The sequence below is a fragment of the Zonotrichia albicollis genome, chromosome 4 (genome assembly GCF_047830755.1).
Source record: "Zonotrichia albicollis isolate bZonAlb1 chromosome 4, bZonAlb1.hap1, whole genome shotgun sequence".
In the NCBI taxonomy this organism is placed as follows: Eukaryota; Metazoa; Chordata; class Aves; order Passeriformes; family Passerellidae; genus Zonotrichia; species Zonotrichia albicollis.
The window spans coordinates 18,171,272-18,186,330 of NC_133822.1; the positions used below are offsets into that span (position 1 = coordinate 18,171,272).

The following is a 15,059-nucleotide window of genomic DNA, read 5'->3' on the forward strand; positions in this document are numbered from 1 at the left end:
TCTTTGGACACAGTACTTTTGTACTAATTGAACAGAAGGCAAAAATGTGCTGTCACCTGCAGGTGGGAAGTGTTGATCTGTGTTTGTACAGGGAAAGATTTATTTATTACATTGTTATCTGTAAGGGAGCACACACCTCTTGTTGAAGTTATGGTACAGCTCTGTCCTTGTCAGCCTGATTTTCACAGTGATGTTCTCTTTTGTTTAATGCCTCATCAGGTGAAGTACACATCAGAAGGCCAGTTAGATTTCTACACAACAATTCTCCTCTGGGCAATTTATTGCTTGTATGGCATGGCAGAGAGGGAGGCAAAAGAAATCACACACGAGCATTTCAAGCACTCCTCAGATGGTCTTGTAAAACCCTTTCATATGTTGTGGTCTGCCTGCATCATGTCTCACCTTTCTCTTTTAGCTACAGCAACAGCCTGGGGTCTGGAGTGTATTTTCTGCAGGAACAGCCCTTAATTCAGCAGAAGATGAGCCTCACTCTGGCATTTTAGATGACAGTTTCCATGTCTCTGAGCAAATCTACACCTCACCCCAGTCCCTTCAAAAATAAAGGTCCTGCAGAAAACTCTGACCTCATTAAGCAGGCCCTAATTCACAGGGGGAAGAGAATTTGCTTCATAAATAATTAAAGGCTACTACTTGTTTCTGTAGTACAATAGTATGCCACAGTTGAGAACTAATGGAAATTCTTGCTATGGCCATGCAGGCATCCCTTCCTTAGGTCAGCTCTGACCCTTTCTCAGGCACAATCTCAATTCCTCTTCTGACAGAGATTCAGTTCTGTATGCAGCTGTGGCTCTGGGACTTTCCAAAGCCGTGTCTGGGAATCTGGCAAAGCAGCAGAATGCAATTCACTTCATGTTACCTCTTGCTGAAACAGAAATAAAAGGGTTGCCTATCTGTTAAAGAAGTAGAAACCAAACCAAAACAAGAGTGGTACAACTCTCTCAGGCTTCTTTTAGTGCTTGGTAGGAGGAGGGTAATCAGATCTCAGAGGATGGTGTGCCAGGAAGGAAATTTCTTCCCATGTGCAGTGTACAATCAGCCAGGTGCAATATAAGGAAGGGAGGTTCATCTTCCTCTGAAGCATAAGGTATTGGCTCCTGCCAGAGGCTGTGTACCAGAGATCTGATCAGATATGGCAAATTTTATGTTCCTGTGCACAGTGGGTAAGCTTTGTAGCAAGTCAAACAATGAGTCATCTCACGAGGGGGAAAGGAAAATAAAGCTTTTATCGCCCATTGGATTGGAGATAATCTCTCAACTTGGGTATAAACAGCTCTTCACTGTGCTGCCTTCTCTCCAGGGTAGGAAGCTATTTTAAATTTGTGTGTAGAACAGATATTGAATTGTCATACCTCCCAAGCTTCTCTGCCTGGGCCCAATAAAGGTAGCAGGCAAAATGTCTTTGATAGTAATGTGGTTGGGCCTCTGTGGGTAAACACAATAGCCTAGGCTGTATAAACTGTACAAGCTGGTTGGCAGAAAGGGAGTGCCAGATTCTCCTTGGCACCCTGGAAAATCTGTCCTCAAACCAAATATCCCTACTATTTTACTAAAAAATGGTCTACCCTCTTACATGGACCTAGTTCCATTGGTAATATTTGATTGCTATACAGGAAACACAAACTAAAGCAGTGCCAAAGGGGGCACAATCTTGGCCCTGGCTCACTCTCCAGTGTGGGAATGGCACCTGCTTACATAATGGCACCTGGAGAAGGGGTGGGCCTGTGTGAATGCACCTCTCTCCACGTACATGTGCTGATAATCACTCTGTTGCAGGGGCTGTATTCCAGCTGCCCTTCCTTACAGACCCCACCCCAGCCTCCTGGAGAGAAGCCATGGCTGTCTATTTTGCCTTTGACAAATTTTCCTTTTCATTATTCTTGACCCATGAATGTACATGGGTGTGAAGAGAGAGCTTTCTGTAAAAGGAAGAGAGGATGTGCACACCAAGGATGGATGGCACCAAGGACTTTTCCTGCTGCTTGCTCTGCACATCAGAAGGAGCACGTGGAGGAAAATCCTTTTGCACAGTGGAAACCTGGAATGAAATAATGTCCTGTGAGCTTTCTTCAGGCTGCTGAGTCAATTCTTGGTTCTCAGTGTGTCTCAGATAAACCAAAGTGCCAAAGTATTTCGCAGTCCAGTGGTTGGAGGAATCCTATACCAACATGGCATTGCTCTCCTTCCCTTTCCCCTGAGACTCTGTAGGTTATGCTGTGGGGAGAAAAGGGGGATTCAGTGATGTCTGCCTGTTCCTGTGCCGTGTCTCAGTTTGGTAACAGAACTGTGCTCTCTTTCTGCCCAGGTTTGCAGCCAGTTTACTGGAGCAGGGAAGATGTGGCCCAGTGGCTCCGGTGGGCAGAGAAGGAGTTTTCCTTGAGGCCCATTGAGAGCAGCACCTTCGAGATGAACGGCAAAGCTCTGCTGCTCCTGACCAAAGAGGACTTTCGATACAGGTCCCCTCATTCAGGTGAGGATTACTCACAGAAGTGTCATTGCAAAGAGAGAGAAAGCTGCAGCAAAAGCTGGAGAGGGTCAGAGGAGGAAATGGTCACCTTTGCTGAGGTGCACTGGGAAAGGGAGGGGAAAGGGAGGACAGAGACACTTGTATGAGGCAAGGACTGAAAGGACAAAGAGAGAAGGAAATCCTGATACACCTGAGTTGTAGGCATATTTGAATGCAAATTCAAACCCAAACATCCAACCTGTTTATAGTTAAAACTTCCTGCAGAGCTCCCAGAAAGCGAGCTGCTCTGGCAGCATTTTGTGACTTCCAGCTCTTCCTGTAAAGGCTTATCTGTTCACAGACCCAACTACAGCAGCAAGTCAATCAAGTGCTCCAGCCTCTTTAAGCAGCCTGTATTAGCATTTTGCCTCCCAGTTGTCTTGGCTGAGGTGTTGCTAAAAGTGACTGCAAAACTCCTTCCTTGGGGACTTTGCCTCTGTTTAACAGCCCCTGTGGGTTTTGCTTTGCTTTACCATATTCTCACATGTGCTGGAGTCCAGCCCTCAGCACAGCACAGACAGGTGTGTGAATCAGCCTGCCTATTGCTCAAATCATGTCTTCATTTATTCACAAAGGAGATTTAGAAATGTGTGTGTTGCCTGCCTGTATTTGTATCCCCTGTGGTCTGTCTGCTCCAGTTGTACAGTCAGAGTAAGCCTCTGCCCTCCTTTGTCAGGGATGTTTAAATATGAGTTGTGAGCTTTGTTTTTTGTGACCACACGAGGTACTCCTGTTAAATAGAAAGGCTTGCACTTCAATCACTAGGTGATTAAAGAGCTTGGACCAAGTGGTGACAGAATTGCTGTGAGGAGGCTTCCAGGGCAAGGCTCACAAGGTGCAGGAGTACAGCTGGTGCTGCTGGGATCCAGCTGATAATCAAACTCTGGGGCTGATTCTGCACCAACTTGCTTGGCCACTCTCCACAACCATCCTCCTGCAGAATCTGCCTCACAAACTGTTGCTTATGTTTAATATATATAAAGTTTTTTAAGGATGTGCTTCAAATCCAGGATTAATTTTGTATGGAAGACCCCAAACATTAATGTCTATTGTCACTGTAAAACATTAGTGAGAACTGATGCCTAGAAATGTCTCCTTTTCTTTTTTTTTCTTTTTTTTTTTTTAATTCTGGTACACTACCTGGAGTGTAGAAATTAGCCTTGCTTGAAGCAAAAGGAGTATTGAAAGCAGGAATGTGGGCAAGGACAGCAAGGGACACCTTTATATATGTTGTCTGCAACTCCCCTTCCTGCCTGCAAGTTATGTTCCTGTTCTTCCCCTTGTGTGCTGTGAGGGCACTTGAAATAAGCAGGATTAAAAATGTTTCTAGGCTGGAAATAGAGTGTTCCCAGAGAAGAGCCTTTGACTTGCAAAATCTCACTTTATTCAGAAGGTTAAGCTGAATTTGGAATGAAATAACCCACCTAAAGCCCTCCTCCCTTGCATTTTGCCTCTTCCTTCCCTCCAGGTATTCTCCACTGATAATAAACCTCATGGAGGTTATCTGAGTCAGTCCCTAAAAGTTGAGATAACTGTAGGTGAAGGGACATTAGCTCAGCATTTCCCAGAATTAACTGTACGTGAAATTGAAGAACTGTGAAATAATGTTTGCCACAGAGGCATTAAGTTTTTCCAGACTGAGGCCACATGAAAGCTGTATCATTTCCCCTGATGGTTAAAGCAGGAGAAGGGCATCACTCCCACAGTCTTGCCAAGAAAGGGTCTCACAGCTCCAACACTGTTCTGTTCAGGGCTGCCCAGGGAGGGAGAGAGTACAAAACATTTTTCACCATCTTAACACTGCTGCATCTGGGTGATGCAGAAGTCTCAGCTATTTCATTAGGTAAAAAAAAAAACCAAAAACACAGACAGATTTATGGATGTTTTCACTAGTCTGTCCAGCCAATCAAAAGAGGCACAAATTTGCTACCTTATTGCTCTGAGTGTCACAGCACTAGTTATTTATGATTATGCCACTGTTGCATTCAGTGATGGAAATTGTGTGGTAAAATCACTTTTTAGACTTTCATGTAACTGAGTGCTCAAGGCTTTGTTTTTAATTAGGCTTTCAGATATTGCAATCACCTTTTTAAAATGCCCTAAAGTCACTGCTGAGACAGTAAAAGCAGCCTAGATGTTAAAAATAAAGGAAACAGAACTATGGAAAGCAGTATGGCTTTAACAGTTTCACAGCAAGAAACTCAAGTTGCCCACAAATTAGAATATTGGCAATTTATAGAGACAAGGGACAAGTGATACAATCTCATAGAAACTACTCAAACTACTTAAAAAACCCCCATGTTTGAGAAAACTCTCCCAGAAAAAATCTAAGGTTTCCTCAATGAAGCTTCACTAATTTGGTTTTCAGATAATATGTAATTGTTGCAGCCTGTTCCTCTGTAATATGAGCAGTGACAAACAAAAGAGCTGGCAGAGTGAAAAGTCAAGAGACTTCCTATCCTGTGATGTGCAATTTCACTTTGAAATGCACAACCAGTTACACCAGACCAGATGCACCAGTACCTTATGTGTTTGGTGTAGATATTGGAATAAGGTCATCCATGCAAGATGAAATTTATAAAAGGCACAAAATAAGCTGTTAGTCCACTGGTCTCCTGGATATTGTGGTGTTATGTTCCATTAAGGAAAGATACAATTATAGTGCCAGGGAATGTTGTGCTGTTCTGCCACAGTCACACTCAGAGATGTGAGGAGCCTTTTTTCCCTTTCACAGGAGGACTTTGCATAGCAGTGAAATGCAGGATTTTACTGCTACATTTTTTGGGTCTGAAAATAGCACCCAGGAGCCATGAATTCATGCATCAGATGGCTAAATGAGTCTTCTCATCAGTTATTTACATTTTCATTTCCTTTTTCCTGCTGTTTGTCTTTCAGGTGATGTTTTGTATGAACTCCTTCAGCAAATCCTGAAGCAAAGGAAAGCTCGGATGCTCTTCACACCCTTCTTCCACCCTGGGAACTCTATCCATGCTCAGCCAGAGGTCATATTGCACCAGAATCATGATGAAGGTAACTCGGTCTCATTCTTGCAGGAGCTGCCTTTACAGAGGCAAATAGGAATTATGGCATTTTCTTGCCCCAAAGTTACTTAAATGAAGCTGCTCTCCTCTCTCTGACTCCATAGCTTTGGAGCAATCAAATGGTCTAGTGAGTCAACAAGCCCTTCTCCATTTATCTCCTATTATTTTGTTCTGTCTCCAAAGCACCTTTAAAAGCTATGTCTGATACAGATTAAAAAGCAGAGCATTTTATTGACCCTATTGATTCATTTTTCCTCACACCCAGTTAGGTAGACAAAGATGCTTTGTGGACTTTGAGTATCCTGGAGATGCAGCTGAATGCAGTTGTTGGCAGGGCAGGGAGGGCAGGCTCAGGGGGAATATCCAGCCCCCAGTCCCTTCACTGGCAGTCTGTCAGGACAGCATGCCAGAGCTCCTGGCACTGAGCCCATCACACAGCTCAGCTGATGGGCTGGGTGAGCAGTTCCTGGTGGGAGAGGTGGGCTTCTGCAGCTTTTCTCTCATTTTCACTATCAGAATTACTTGCTTAGGTCTAGTAGTGTGCACACATACCATGATTATCAGAGGTGATGAAAAAAGAACAGTTTAGTTTGTGGAATTGCATATTTGGGCTTCTTCTACTGGAAAATGGAAGTGTGCTTCTTTTCACTGGAAAATTGAGGTTTTAATTTCTTTAAAAATACACATACTGAAGTACTTCTTGGATTTCTTGGGTATATCATAGAAAATATAAAACTCAAACTTTTTCAGAAGTCCTTTCCACGAAAGTATCAGGCAGAAGAATATTTTTCAATTAAAAATGAATTCAATTTTCAATTTAAAAATCAAGGAAAAAGTAGTGTTACTCCTTTTTTGAGTAAACAGGAGAAGAGAACATGAGTGAGTTGGGATGTCACCCTGGTCTCTGCTCACTGGAGAAAAGGTGTGCTTATCCTATTTGACATGAGTCTATTTCAGGATTCAACATGGGATTGCAAGAGAAGATTCAGGGGTGCTGTCAGACCTGTACAAGTTGCCTGTGGCCAGTCTGAGGTAGCCAGAGTCAAATGGCACCAGCAAAACCCTGAGCTGAGCCAAGAGCAGGACAGCAGCAGGTGGAAGAAGGACACTCCAAAGTGTTTCCACACAGCTGTGTAAATATTCCAGGTTAGCTGAGGTTCACTTGGCAGAGCTGAGCCAGAGACAGTTGCCCGCTGTATTCAGACCATTAGCAAAATCTGTATTTTCCTCAAGCTTGGCCTTCACCCATGAGTGTTCCCACTCTAAATTTCAAACAGAAATACTAGCTGCTCTCTCAGACACTCCTACATTTAACATATGGAGCAACTTTGGCTAGAGAGGATAATCAGTTGGTTTCTCATGTGTGTCATTTAAAAAATATGTATTTTACAATCTAGTGATTAAGAAACGACTTAGATTTCTTCCTTACAATACTCTGGCTGCTGATAGCAGCACTGCTTTTCTCAGAGAACTCTGTGCTATTACTTAAAACTTCTCTTTATAATGACAAAAATTAGTTCTTGGTTTGCTGTGAGAGGAACTTCTAAATAAGCAAGAGAAACTACAGCTTGCCTGCCACAAGACTGAGCAATCAAAAAACTCTATGCCAAAAATTTACAGGCAGGTGAATTCGTTTATTTTGACATTACTTCTTCTTCCTGTTTCACAAAGTCACTTGGGAGACACTATCACAATTGAGTTTTCATTTTGCCTCAGCAAAATACAACCTAAAAAAGGAGAATGAATGCAAGGAGCAGAACTTAACCCAGGCTAACTCACAGACTGTGACATTGGGGACAGATTTTACCCTGGCCCCATTCTGAGTGGTTAAACTTCACAGGTGATGTGTCTTTATTACAATCTCTCCTTACTGCAGTGATCTTTTCCATCTTCTGGCTCTTTTGCCTGTTTCCTAATGGATTATACTTATGATCCTGCTTTTAAATGCTTTCCCTGTAGTGGTTTCTTACTAGGCTTAAACAAAGGGGGTTTGGCTGTTAGAAATCAACTGACTGCAGTTCAAGGTATTGGCTTGGAATGGGCTCTGGCCCTGCAGAGGGATGAGCAATGGAAAGTGAATTACCTTCATCTCCAGTGGTCCCTCTGACAGAGCTCTGAGTCACTGGATGGGATGCCATGCAGGAAGCTTCCACTGTCATTCCCTGCACTTCTTTCATGGCTAAGCAGAGAGTGCCAGTCTTTGGGACTGTCATGCCAGCAATTGCTCACTCCCAAAGTGCAGCCCCACCCATCCCTGCATGGATAGGTCAGCAGATTTCCTGGGAGATGAATTTCTTTTCACAGCTTTGTCTTCAAGAAAAGACTGTTGCTCATTTGGAATGAAGATCCAGAGTGAATCCAGTGCTGCCTGAAATGATATACCATATGTGCTCAGCTTACAATCACCAGATGTGCCAAGGAATGAATGTGATGAGGATTTTATTCTGTTCAGGGTCATTTGTAGCAGTCCTGCTTAGAGCTGTTGCAATTGTTTTATGGCAAACAATGAGGGGGATTCTTTTGTTAAGTACTTTAAGAAAAAGATCTTGAAGGAAAGTGAACCATTAGTGCGTATCCATTTGTGGTGTTTCCTCTTCCTGCTTTTCCAAGAGTTCCTTGGTCTCTATTTTCTCTGTCCAGGTTCAGCATCACCATGGTTTGGAAGCAGACAGGTAGGAACACCTCTGTTTGGAGTTTCCCAGCTAATGTTTTCAGAGAGCTTGGTGAAAAGCACAGCAGAGCATTCCTTTCTACTTTAAAGTTAGGTGCTCTCTTCAGCCAAGGCATTAAATAAATAGGACAAACAACAGAATATTCTGGTGTGTATTTACAGGCCAAGAATGAGCACAGTGCATTTGAATGTACAGTGATGGGGGTGGATGGTCTGTAGAAGATAAGACACTGTAAAATTTGGGAGTTGATTTTCTTTCTGTTGTGGCAAAGAAAGGGAATTTAAGGAAAGACAGCCACACAGGGTAGGTACAGTAGTAAATTTTCCCTCTTTGATCTTCATTTGGGCTATCCCACATGTGTTGGCCAGATTGTACTTAAAACTGTTTGGGTTTAAGCAAGAGCAATATATAGCTCTGGAGTTTCATGTCCTCCAGCTGTTCCACTGTATCTTGAAAAGCCCTACAAATGCCTTTTTCTTGTCTGGGACCACAGGTGTGTTTAATAAGTATTCTAGAGCAATGTAGGTTCTGCCTAAAATTCCAGGTTTTCCTGTAGACTTTAGTGTTCTGGTACAGATGCTATGTCACTGCCTGGCACTGCATTTTCTCAGGACTTGAGCTTTTCCTGTTCAGGCCTTTCCCTGGGTATGTGCTGATCCATCTCCTGCTGCCTGCCTGGCTTCCAGAGCAGCAGAAGCCCTTCAGTCTTCACCTCAACAGGGTTTTCAAACAGCTATCACTGCCTTGGCAAGAGAGCAAGAGAATAATTTCATATTCAGAGAAAATGGAGTGAACAAACAGGCAGCCTCAAATAGGCAGCTACTTGTTTCAGTTGTTGACACGTACCCAGAAGTTTCCTTCTCTTATCACCCAAGGCTTTCAACAAACAGCACTGAAATTTGATCTTTGTTTTTTTCTGATAAAAACCTGTTAGTCACTGTAGGTCTGGTGGTACTTTCCTCTTTGTCAGTAGTTTCCCAAGTCAAAATTGATGGCCTTAGCTAACCTGAAAGTCTGCACTGGCAAAAATTTTAATTTAGTGAGAGGATTGTTAGTGATTTATCTCCCTACTAGTGTTAAGCATCACAGCTGGGAAAGTGTGCTCATGCAAAAGTGTTGCTAGAAGTCCTCCTGCTTCATGAAGACATGTAAGTGCTTATGTGGGGCATTCCATCAGTAGACACTACAGACTAAATAAAAGGAGATGAAAATGTCCTTATGAAGATGTAACATGCTCTTAAAATTAAGGCAGGGATCAAACATAGGGTTTCATAATGAGCTTCCTACCAGTAGGGTTTTTTTAAACCTCGTTCACATTTCAAGCTGAGCTATTCTCTACCTTGACCTAAGCCTCTACCATCTAAAACTTAATACCCAGTATTTTCCAGGAGACGTTTTCCCTTTTTTTTCTATTCCTTCTACCTTAAAGTGCTCATTATGGTAGTAAGAGCAATGACACAGAGAGGCATGAATGGCAGGAGAAAAATTTCAAGAAAATTGTGCAGAAACACACTTTCTTCATAAGTGTTCATTCAGCTCCTCAAAACGGGATTTCTCTTAGTGTGTTTCCCAAGGAAGTGTTTTAACATGGTGGTGGAGGGAGATTGTTTTCACTGTTTTCATTCTGTGTAGAAATTAATAACTATCTGCATTTATGCAGAACTTTACTGATCACATAAATAAAAAATATTTCCAAGCTGTCAGCAGTAGATCCTACACCTTGATCACAGTAGACAATCTGTATTTTGGGGCTGTTTTTTTCCTCCACAGATAGCTTTGTGCAGAGAACCCCAAGGCCATCTGCAGAAGCAGTCCATCACAACCCCCCAACCATTGAACTGTTGCATCGCTCGCGCTCGCCCATCACCAACAACCACCGTCCATCTCCAGACCTCGAGCAGCGCCCGCTCAAGTCCCCCATGGACAGCACCCTGCGCCGCCTGTCCCCGGCCGACAGGATGCCAGGGACGAGGCACCAGCATGAGAACAACCAGCAGGAGCCCTATCCTCTCTCAGTGTCCCCAATAGAAAACAACCACTGCCCGCCTCCTTCCGAGATGCTCCAGAAGCCCTGCAGCCCTCGCCAGGAGAACACCAGGGTCATCCAGCTGATGCCCAGCCCAATCATGCATCCTTTGATACTGAACCCCAGGCACTCCGATTTCAAACCTCCGAGGTTGTCTGAGGATGGGCTGCACAGGGATGTGAAGCCCATCAACCTGTCCCACCGAGAAGAGTTAGCTTACATGAACCACATCATGGTGTCTGTCTCCCCTCCCGAGGACCACGCCATGCCCATCGGCAGGATAGCAGGTAAGGGACATTATTCTACAGGCTACACCAAAGCTGGGGCTCTTCATTCATAACTAACCATGCTTTGTTTTAAGGGTTTCTTCTTTCCTTTTGCTACTCTGTGACATCAAGAGTTTCCTGGCATTGTGCAAGTTTCACTACATCTGTGGCTTAGGCAGTGCAGTATTAATAAATGAGTTTCGTGACAGGTAAGCAGAGGTGCAGAATGACTTGCCTGTGACCACAGAATGTGTAACTGCTATTGAAATATTTGCATCCTGACACTCGCTACCTCTCCACCCACTAGCAATCCATTCATTTCCCAAGATACCTATCTCTGAAGCCTTGCTCTGCAAAAAGAGAATTTTCCAAGAGTTCAATTCACATTAGTGTCCAGCCCTGTGGAAATGAAGAAACCCTCTGTCAGTGGCTTTTGAAATAATGCAGTGTCAAGTCCATTATGAAGCTGGCAGGACTAATGAAATACCACCTCAGAGTCCTACTTCATAGCCTTTCCTGGGCTCCTCACATCAGGACTGTCCCTTTTTACAGAAACGAGGTTGGCTTTGTCCCACACAAACCACAGGCATTGTCTCACTTTTGTTATCGTAAATAACTGACATCACAACCACTGAATCAGGAAGCTGAGGTTACAGAAAATGTTTCTTGTACTCCAAAGGGAACTGTAAACAGGGAGAGGGGGAAGAGGAATCCAACCACTTCAGAAATACGCTGAATACCCCAGTAACCAATTTCTTTTGAGAGATGCAAATGCACACCACACCCAGAAAGATTCCATGCAGTTGTGTCAGCAGTGACCTGATGTGATCCCCAGCTCCTGTGAGGTATTACACTTGTCCACAGAGCTACAAACACCTTGTTCTTTTTTGTCCTTACATGCCTTAAATTTGTTACAGATGTGGTGCTGCCTCAGTTGTAATGAGGAAGATTTTCTGTTTTCTTAAGATTTGCCACTTTAAATTCCAAAGATACATATCTTACTATCTAGTCAAGATCAAGCACAGCAAGGACCATGATCCGTTCACTAACAGAAAGATGAGTTACAGAAATGAATCCTTTGACATTTTTGCCAGGCTGACATTTGTCTCTCTCCTTTTGATTTTTATTACCCACAAAATTCTCAGCAGGTTAATAAATATACTTAAAGTTATGGCAGAGAAAATACTCTACTGGTCGCATCACTGGAGATTTCCTTCCCAGAAAGTGTTATTGGGAGATCAAGGCAGTTAATTTTTATTTTCCAGAAGAAAACATTCTTTAAGAATAAACCCAAGTCTGAAATAAATGTAGGAAAAAATATGGGGAGTATGTGGTGGTGTAATTTTTCTCCTTTACACTTAGGAATTTTCTTACATGGTTGGGAATCTTTGGTTTCTGCACGTTGTGCAGTGGGTCCAGTGACACCAGCCCCAGTAATTCCCATATCCTTTCTATCCCTATATTGTTTGCAGGGCAACAGAGCCCAAGCCCTTGGAAATCTGGGCCTAACACAGTTGCTTGGCAAGTATGTGTAGCCATGAAAAATGTTTTCCAAAAGCTAAACCTGTAGATTTAGGTGCTTTCACCTTCAGGCCCATGTTTTGGCTGAGACTCGCAAGCAAGGGTGGCATACCTGAAATAGCTGGTGAATTATTTAATGCCAGAAAAACCTGGAGTGTGTTCAAGCATTTGGTTCAGATGAGGGCAGTATTTTATGGCCCAGGGTTGGGGAATTACAGAGCTCATGGTTAGATTGATTAGATTTCTGCTGATAAATTGGCCAGTGTACTTCTATCGGTGCCCAAGTCCTTTAATTGCAAAAGCTCACATGGCTCATTTGCTGCACAGGTACAAGCCACTGCTTCTCTGGTTGGATTGTAATGGCCCCTGAACTGTAGAGACACCCTCCAAAGAGCTCACAGCTAATTTATAGATGATAAAAACTGGATTACTACCAAGCATTTAGACAGCCCGTGCTTTGTGCCTGATGTTAACTTCACTGGAGCTATTGAATTCAATACTTAGGCCCCCTAGAAAGAAAATAGCTTTCTACCTGCTTCCCACCCATCTCTCTGCTCTTGCCAATAAGTGTTTTATTTTTTATGTCATCATAAATGTGTTTTTCATCTCAGTGTCCTCACCTTTACTGCCATAGTTAACATGGAGGTGCTTGACCAGCCATGCTTGCCACTTCAGTGTGAGAGACCATGAAAGGTGTGAGACGTGGCTCTGAAACTGCAAATGTACATCAATGCAGATGAATTCTTCAAAGGGGCTTTTTAGAGATCACTGGCATTACTTCCATTTGCTTGATGAGGATGACTGATGGGTTGGGCAGTGAAAAGATTTACCAAGAGTCCAGTGCCAGAGCTAAGTACTCAACTGCTTACCTTAGTGAGGAGAGCCTTGACTTCCTATGGCTTAACCACTTGGATGCAGGTGATTTTCAGGGGGATGGTGATGAGGAGCTGCTAGGGAAGCCTGGTAGGCTGCTGACTAAAACCTTAGGCTGTGCTCCAGAACATTTTCTGTTCCCAGCTCAGATGTTTTATAATGTAGAAAAATTTTCCCTGGACTTAAGACACCTAACAGCCTCATGAATCTATTTACTTGTAGATTGAATGGGTTTTTAAATGCAGCATGCAATTAGTTGGTGCTGAGAAAGAAAATAATGTTTTTGCTTGTTGATATACACAATGCTCTCTTTTCAGGAGGTTGATCAATAAAGCTCTGGGCTTTCTGTCAGACAAAACAATGACCTCTACTCACTGGCTGACTAATCTTTCCTACCTTTTTATGTAATACCATTTTTCAAAATATTAATTTTACTGGTAAAGCACTTTCCCTTTTACAGCAAAGGATTTCAAGTTGAAGGTCTTATTATCTTTTCATCTGAGGCCATTTAACACTTTTCTAGCAAAGCCAGAGGCATAAAGTATCTTTATATTACTCATTAAGGTCACATATATTATTCATTATTGGCTAGAGTTGATTTTGAAAATTGTGGTTAGCTATCTTCTCAACACAATATGCACAAGTCTTTTGCATAACTTTGTCAGAACTGGAGGTCATCATGTTGAGATGACCAAGAAGCAGGTTTGCATCCCCTGTAAATACACCAGGCAAGGGATAAACAAAGTAACTCAGGCATCAGTAGTTATCTACTTAACAGCATGTGAAAATATGACAAATATTAAATACTCCCTTCAAAAGGGGAGTTCAGCCCAGCAGGGTAATGGAGAGTTTTCCCTACTGGAACTGCTAATTCAAAGCAGCAACACTTTTGGTAGTCAAGTCCTAACTTGGACTCTAGCAAGCAGGATTCTATATATGGCTTACTATTTTTCAGTAGTCAATCTTGGTTCCCCACAAACTATCTCCAAGGATATCTCTCCCTGTGGCATAAAAATAGATACCATTTTTTCTTTTTTCTTTTTTCTTTTTTTTTTTTTTTTTACACAATTGCAGTTTAAATCAATATTAAATTAGCCCTTCTGCAGTTTGGAAATTCTACTCCCCATGAACCTCAGGTGAAGGTTTTGTTATCAAGGATTTTAGGGCTTTGATATCTTGTAAAAGGTACTTCCCCAAGGTGCAAGAGGCAGTTATGGGACTATCCAACTATAACAGGATTGGTTTCATCCTAACCTTTATCACATAGAGGTTGAATGAAACATCATTCAAACAATCTCAGAAACATCCAAATTAAGGTAATGACATGGTGCTATTTACCTCACTTTTGATTCAGTCACTTAAAACTCACTAATACAAATCTGAATAGTTCTTGTTAGGGGGAATACATTGCTGAGCAGATCCCTGAGATTTCCAGCTCCCATTGTCTTTTCTGTAGCAGCTCTAGGACTGAAAGACTTGTTCACTAATCCACAGCATGCTGAAATCTGAAGACAATTGAGTCCTGTGCCTGGTGTTATCTATCGGCTGCTCTTATCAGCTGGGTTACCTTAGCAGCTGGGCTGTATCTGACTTTGTGAGCTGCTGGATTTGTTTCTTCCCCTTCAGGAGTGTGAGGAAAAGCCAGGCAATGTTTAAACTGTTGGAAGCACATTGTCTGCCACTGTATTGGTTAGGCCCATAAAGCCATTGAGTGCTGTTGGAATGAGGATGGACAGGATTCTTACCTTGCTGAAGTCGTGACAGAGGGCTGCCTCCAGACTTGCTCCTGGTTCACCTCAGCCTCTCAGTGTGCCACACATCCTGAGAGTGCAGGAGTGTAGCATGAGCCCCATGGACCTGTGGCAAGGCATGTGTAAGTGGCATCTCAATAAAAACAGTCTGATGGCCAAAACCAAAAATGCAGTCCCGTGGTAAGAGCCCATCAGCCATGAGTGACTCGCATTGTGCTGAAATCTACAGAGCAGCACCTGGGATGGGCGTGGGCTCTGAGCATGAGGAGGCCTTCCCAAGGGGTTTGATTGTTTTATGTGGGGAGAGAGTTTGGAGGGGGAACAGAATCATGGATTCTCGTCTTTTGTTTGAAAAAATTACCTCAGTGGGAGGGGAAAAGACAGG

General features: G+C 42.9%; 1 protein-coding gene across 3 annotated transcripts in view; it reads left to right on the forward strand.

Annotated features, from left to right (window-relative positions):
* ETV6 (ETS variant transcription factor 6) overlaps nucleotides 1-15,059 on the forward strand; it is a 124,723-nt gene that overhangs the window by 90,840 nt on the left and 18,824 nt on the right. For all 3 annotated transcript variants that reach the window (XM_074538986.1, XM_074538988.1, XM_074538989.1), the window contains 3 exons: nucleotides 2,324-2,488; nucleotides 5,420-5,554; nucleotides 10,008-10,550. In XM_074538986.1, the coding sequence (XP_074395087.1) occupies nucleotides 2,425-2,488; nucleotides 5,420-5,554; nucleotides 10,008-10,550 (742 nt within the window). In that variant the 5' untranslated portion in view covers nucleotides 2,324-2,424. The remainder of the gene's footprint in view (nucleotides 1-2,323; nucleotides 2,489-5,419; nucleotides 5,555-10,007; nucleotides 10,551-15,059) is intronic.